The sequence below is a fragment of the Tubulanus polymorphus genome, chromosome 7 (genome assembly GCF_964204645.1).
Source record: "Tubulanus polymorphus chromosome 7, tnTubPoly1.2, whole genome shotgun sequence".
Taxonomy (NCBI): domain Eukaryota; kingdom Metazoa; phylum Nemertea; class Palaeonemertea; order Tubulaniformes; family Tubulanidae; genus Tubulanus; species Tubulanus polymorphus.
In genome coordinates, this window is record NC_134031.1 from 19,678,551 (window position 1) to 19,685,623 (window position 7,073).

Genomic DNA, 7,073 nt, shown 5'->3' on the forward strand with positions numbered 1-7,073 from the left:
TTAAACCACTTTTACATTGTGCTTTTGTGTACGGTTTTTTAAAAGGCTGTTGTTACTCATACATTTGAGCATTGAGAGACATATTTTCAGCTACGGTGGGTTGTGATTTTTTTTGATATATGAGCCACCAACCCTCAACGCGTCTGAGGTCCAATACCGCACAAAAAACAGGTTCAGGTCATAAATCTAATCTGTTGACTATATCTCTTACATATGTATATTCTGTATGTATTAAAAGTATAGGTAGAAGTTGAGGTGAATACTGAAAACTAGTCTCCTAGTTAGACTTCATTTCTGCAGCAGGGGCCATTTGGATAGTCATTGCTTAGTTTGAAAAACAGTCAACAACCATCTTAGTACAATAGCTAATCTAACAAATTAAGAGCAGTCTATTCGAGAACATTTGTGGACTTCAGTCACTAAGCTCTACTACAGCAAGCCGATGAATTGAACTTACCGTGATTGGAATTCACCGGACTGAGCCTCGATACGCGTCTGCAATTCCATACATTCTCGTACTTTCTCCCGAAGCTGTTGTTCCAGTTGATTTCTATCCCCGCGTTCCCGTTCAAGAGCGACCTGCCAACAAACGGAGAAATATTTACAAAATATTCAAAAACCAATCAGGGACTGCAGTTGCTTGAAAGTTGTTTCAAGTTAATAGTTGACATAATGACAATTCAAATTGTGTTGTGACCAGGTTATTCATCTGGCGGTAAACTTGAATCAGTGTTTCAGCAACTCGCCCCAGGAATCAATCGAGATATTAGAATCCGTCTGCTGCGACTCGCACTGACCACAGACGTCGATACAAAACGTGTCGCATTTTCTTGAATGGATATATTTCGTTCATCCATTCCTGCCGTTAAATCCAAATCACAACACGACACCCGGTAAAACTCAGAGGCTCAAAACAACTTTTTTTTTCTCTCAAGGAGAAAAAAATCGTCTCATTTCCAAAGAAGAATAACACGCCTGAATTTTGAATAGTTTCCATTCACCGAGCGTAAATAATGCAAAGACTTCTTTCAATAACGAATTCTTCGATTTTAAGAAAAGTTTTTTTTTTCTTTCTGATAATCTCAACGTCAAAAACCGGGTCCGAACGTATTCACAAAGTGTAGAATGTATTTCTGAACAATTGTAACAAGACTATAGGCAAACTATTCAATAAAAGTCAAGTTATTCATTCCCCAAAAGCAAAATTCGAGCTATTTCCCATTAATCAGAGAATGTTGAAAATAAGCCGTCTTAAAAAACTAAAACTGAAAGTGGTGTGAAAACATTGCAGATATCTATATACCAGTAATAGATGATTAATCATACAGGATTATAGTGTTGTAAAGGCCATGCCCCCTTCAAGTCATTCACAGTTACAAATAATCCATCGTGTAATATCCCACAATATGAAAGTCCCAAGAGTTTTCTTGAGCTATAGACGTTTTTCAACTGGATCAAGGTATTCCTGAAGATTACTTATTCAGTTAAAACGTTCAATGAACTACTAGCTCAAGGAGACATTTTGAACTCACTATTGTTTTGTGTTGCAGGATTTACATGTTTCTACAAGTTTTACGATTCAATTCTGCCAAAGATAAGAATATTTTCCTTTTAAACCGTACCTGTGATTGGGCGTCGACGTTGTTCATATTCATGCTGAGATTCTGGCAGGCTCCGTGCATGTTGCGCGCCGTACGATTGATATCCGCTCGGACGTGGGCCAGGTCACGCTCGGTGGCGCTTTTCATCTCGCCGAACTGACGACGGAATGCGACCACGGCTCTCCATAGCGATAACAGACGACTGTGTTCAGCGCTGAAATACTCGTTGAATGACTGAAACAAGATTACAGTGAACACCTATTAGTCTTTTATCCAATATTCAGATGTTTTGAATCAAAATATTCCAAGATTCTCTGAATTTGGCTGAAATCAGACCAGACTGCTTGATACTCATTAAAAATGAGAATAAATTGACATCAAAAATAGCAGTTTGATTGAAAATCAACTAAAAAATTATTCTGATTCAAAGAGTTTTTTGATATTTTAGAGAGTATTTGAGCTCTTAACAAGAAGATACTCAAGTAGTCTAAGTCAGATGTGTGAACTCCAGTCATAAATTCAGATCTACATAAGTAAAGTCTACAGCACAACTTAAGATTCCAGAAAATGTCGAAATATCTGTCCAATTTTAGAGAACATCGAAGTACGGTAGATGAAATCTGTGCAGTGTCTGCAGGTTGGACGGACGTATCAATTTATAGATAACCGAGCTCAATCAGTTTCAATCAAACCCGTGACAGAAACATCAATCGGATAATCGATCAATCAATAGAAAATAATCAGCCACAAGTGAATGAACTGATTGTGTAGTTGAGTCCTACGTACCTGTTCCTCATCTCTCCATTCAGCCTCTTTAGCTTCGAGTTCTTCGCGAGCTCGTTGCCAGTCTTGAGTCAGTTTATGTATATCAGCAGTTAATGATTGGTTAGCAGCAGTCGCCTGGTCGAGTTGTTCCCTCAACATTGAATTCACATGGGCGAGACTTGCACTCCTGAAAACATCACAATTGAAAGTATTATCATTACGATTTTTATTTAGTCCCTTGTAAATTACTAATGTTTTATGATAAAAGATGAAAATAAAATTATCCCTATTAAGTATTTCTAAGGTTGAAAATGATCTGATCTCTTGTCATATCTTCTTACCTTTGCTGTTCTTCTTCCAGCTTGATAAGTGCACTCTCGTAGTCCATATTGTGCTCATCGTCCGTCGAGCGAAGTCGCGCCTCAGCTGCGTCCAAGCGCACCTGCAGCTGATCATTGGTTGTTTGCAGCTACAACGTTTAAAACACAGATTAAAATGAACTTTCGACTTCCCTGGATGTCTTTTTTTGTTTATACCTTATCAATAATCTTTGCCCATGAAATTCAAAGTTAGATTTTTTTAACAATTTTATTTATTTCAATACAAAAGTTTATGATTGTATAGATTTCCTTAGAAAACATTCAACAAAAATAAATACCACGCTAAACAAGGCATGCACAAACTGAAGCTCATGCAGATGTGTTATTGCATAGTAAGGGCCTCACAGCGGTAACAGGGCCATGATGAACTATTCGTAATGTCTGGAATGGCGACACAGTCCTGTGGTGGGTACTCACTCACGGGTACTCGCAGGTTACTTACTCGTTTCACTCGATCAGTATCGGATTGCTGCTCAAGAGATTTAGTTTCGAGTTCACCACATTTACGTTTATACTGTAACACCTACGTTTAGAAGAAGCGACAGAAAGCGTCTGTGAGATGAGGCAAGCATTTCATATTATACATAAAGTTAGAGTATAGGATAAAACAATATATATATATATAATGAGTATCAAGATACTAGTACAGTCAAAGATATAACTTTCCATAAAATGCATGCAATATTCTGTTTGTTTTAACGCCAGAATCAGATTAGTCGTATTGGATTCTAGTGAATTTATGGAGAGTCATATGCAGGCTGTACTTCAAGCAGGTGTCAGAAGCATTCGCTATAAAACACAGTCAAATTTCATTCCATGAAACGGATTCATTGTGAGTTAAAAGCCGCATTCGCACTATCGCTAGTCCATTCTAATTTGGCCCGTACCTGGAACGGACTTTTCCCTAGCGTGAACGCTTGGTCTCTTCTAAATTGGGAGGGACCAAATTTAGAAAGTTGGTTCTAACATAGCGTGAATGCGGCAAAACTCTATCACGAAACTAGACCCAGGTATATATGTAACTGGGTGCTGAAACTTTAAACGAGGCGCTGATTTTCACTGCTGATAGTTAGAATAAGCCCGAACGAACGAGACCTGAAGCAATACGATAATGCAGAATATAATATGAATCATGCTACGATGTGACGATATATTGAAGACTCACTCTTCTACCGCGATCAGTAAACGCTCTAATATCAGCATTCTCTGATTCCAGTTCACCGCAACGCTTTTTATACTGTAACACCTAGAAAATTACTCCAATTCATTAATATGAAATTCATTTTTTCTAAATCATGATTCTCAACAAACTGAAAGAGGAAATCTTTTTTATTGATAGGAAAAAAGCCCAAACTTCCACTTTTATTCATCAAGTTCGAAGACGAAATGAATATTTGTATTTTCAGCTTTGGACCTGGTTCCAGTTCTGAATCCAGATTCAACTTGAATTAATTGCTTCAAATCATTTCTACTTATTGAAAATGAATTTGCTTCATCTCAGCATTAACTCTAGCTCATAACTGAGAAACTGGATCTTGAGTTCAGAGTTAACTGTAACTCATAACTGTGAAACTGGATCCTGAGTTCAGAGTTAACTGTAACTCATAACTGTGAAACTGGATCCTGAGTTTAGAGTTAACTGTAACTCATAACTTTGAAACTGGATCTTGATAAAATGAATCGCATAAACTTCATTCATCCCGGTAGAATGTTCAATAGTACACACAGGTTATCACTATAAACAGGATAATTAGTGTCCAGTATCAGTAGAAATGATTTGAAGCAATTAATTCACGCAATCGCATCAATTATTTAATGACATTTTATCATTCACGCGAGTATTTCAGTTGACAAGTGAAAGACCCCCTGTCGTCACATAGTGTACAGTTTACTGTCATAGTTACTATGTAGGGATTGTTTGTAGGTAGGACGATGTAACTAGGATTCAGTGCTCCATCACTACATATTCAGACAAGATAAAGTTGCAATAGAAAATTTCAATAAAATTTTTTCTTCAAAATTTCTAAGCCTATATTAACAATCACAATGCAATTCTTTTATCGAGATTTTTGAGAGAAAAAAATTTCAGTTTTTTCAAAACATTTCTATGCCTAAATCATTTCTGCCAAAATTTCTGCTGAAAAAAAATAAAATTTCCAACCCTGAATAACCAACTATAGGATAGTGATTTTGATATTACGAGTGATGATAAGCGTGATAAGAGTTTCCCGGTACTTACTTCCCAGCAGCGACAATACGGACAATCCAACCGGGGACAAGTGGCTAAACGATGGACCGCAGCATCATCACCATCCATCATCAAACGAACAGCAACTCTCACTGACGAGTATTACAGCACTGATACTGAGTGTATACATGTAAAAACTGTAAGTTACTGTCCTCAGTCCTCGTCGTGTAAGTGCCACTCGAAGTGAGGTTCCCCATGGAAACAATTGATTCAAAACTTCATACCTATATTCGGTCAGTCGTTCGTTCTGATAATCAACTGGTGCTCACCGCATGAAACCCTTATCACTACACGGTTTTAATGTGTAAACAGTATATTTTCTGAAGTAGGTTTTGTTTGGTTTGAAAAATATGCGATGATAATATTAAAAAATTGACGATAAATATGAAAAGACACCAGTTAAGAAACCGAGTGACGTGTGGCTGAAAATGGAAATATAGTCATCAGCAGCATCATTTAAAAAGAGGGAATGAACAGTTGTGGTAAAATGACTATTGATTATTTCATGAAAAAGCTTCGAAACCAACGACAGTAAAACTTGGTCCAAACCAGGCCACAGTTTCAACTGGGTGATTAGCTGTGTTCACACTTATTGCTAGTTAGTCCATTCAAATCAGGCCCCTACCTGTGGAACCATTGACTTAGTCCATGCTGGAATGAACTAATTTAGAATGGATCAAACCAATGCTGTACCTTCATACACACTTTCATATCAGCTGTTATCACTGGTCCAAGTGAGAAATGTTTCATTTTAAAAAAGATCCGATCAAAAATGGAAGAGACCAATTTGGAATGGACCATTTGCTAGTGTCAATGCTCGGTCCGTTGCAAAATTGGGAAGGACTTAATTTCAAATGATCTGAATAACCAAGTGTGAACACAGCCAGGTATTAAGAACCCGTGCGTTGAGCAGGGGAGACATGAAGTTTACCTTAGCCTGTAATTTCTGAACGAGTTGAGCCTGTCGTTGTTGCCCGTCCTGATAAGCCTGTAACTTGCGTTTATAGCTGGCGTGTTCTTCATCAAGTTTACGCCTCAGTTCAATATTCTGTTGTCCTAAACTCTTTGAGGCGACATTTTCACTCTCCGTATCACCGCTGTCCAACTTCAACGACGTTTCCAACTACAAAATATCGAATGATAAAAGTTTTCTTAATTCCAGAAATTTCATAAGCGAACAACTGATTTCCAAAATTCCTAACGGACTCGAAATTTAAAACCTTTAATGCCAATATCAAGAATTTAACCAATGTGTTGATATTACTATGAAAACAAAACAGGCACAAAGTAATTAACTATAATATCAATTCAAACCCCATATTGAGCCTCCCTCAGGCTATCTGCTGTAATTAATCATTACACCGAATTAATTCAGTCTCCTGAAGTGAAATCATACGGTAAAATTAACCTCCCCAAAGGTAAAAATATATCAGTTGGACTGGTTGAATTGTATTCTGAACTTCGGGTTGTATTTTTTCTAGTATTGACTCTCGGTCAACATCACGTATTGACTGAGTAATGATTTTCGAATTCCGTAGATAAACTTTCGTTTACGATAAGCAAACAATTTAGATTTCCGTAGTCGGTCGGTCGTTCGAAAAATAGCGCTTAAACGCACGATCACTTCAACGAAGAAATAATATCTTTCGGTGCCTCGTAATTCCAATAACGGAATCAAGAGATCATTCGTTTTTTACAACTACCAATAAAGGTCAACGATAATAATATCAGTTTTTTTTATATCATGGACGAAAATATTCAAAGAAAAATAACTACATGAAATGTCTATTTGGTGTTGAGGTTACCGGCCTAGAAAACATATAAAAGGCCCACTCCTACTGACATTTAAGGCTTAGAATCGCGTATGAAAAGCACAATTGTTCTTGCTTTGAGATATTCACAGATCACTGATTCTTTTAAGAAGCCCCAGGGTAATTACACTCAGTACTCAGGAAGTACTGTCTCAATGTATTGCTGAAATAATATAATAAATGCTCCGATGATTTTTAGGAATATACGCGCTCGTCTATATATGTTAGTTAAAGGGGGTGTGACATTTACATTCTAGTTTTCATATCA

At 37.2% G+C, this 7,073-nt stretch overlaps 1 protein-coding gene across 1 annotated transcript in view; it reads right to left on the bottom strand.

The window, feature by feature from the left end:
* The window catches only part of LOC141907967 (uncharacterized), a 34,513-nt gene that overhangs the window by 19,156 nt on the left and 8,284 nt on the right, over window positions 1-7,073 (bottom strand). Inside the window, exons 3-8 of the mRNA XM_074797697.1 lie at window positions 5,926-6,117; window positions 3,189-3,269; window positions 2,708-2,835; window positions 2,388-2,553; window positions 1,623-1,835; window positions 458-579 (exon numbers count right to left, since the gene is read on the bottom strand). Of these exons, the coding sequence (XP_074653798.1) occupies window positions 458-579; window positions 1,623-1,835; window positions 2,388-2,553; window positions 2,708-2,835; window positions 3,189-3,269; window positions 5,926-6,117 (902 nt within the window). The remainder of the gene's footprint in view (window positions 1-457; window positions 580-1,622; window positions 1,836-2,387; window positions 2,554-2,707; window positions 2,836-3,188; window positions 3,270-5,925; window positions 6,118-7,073) is intronic.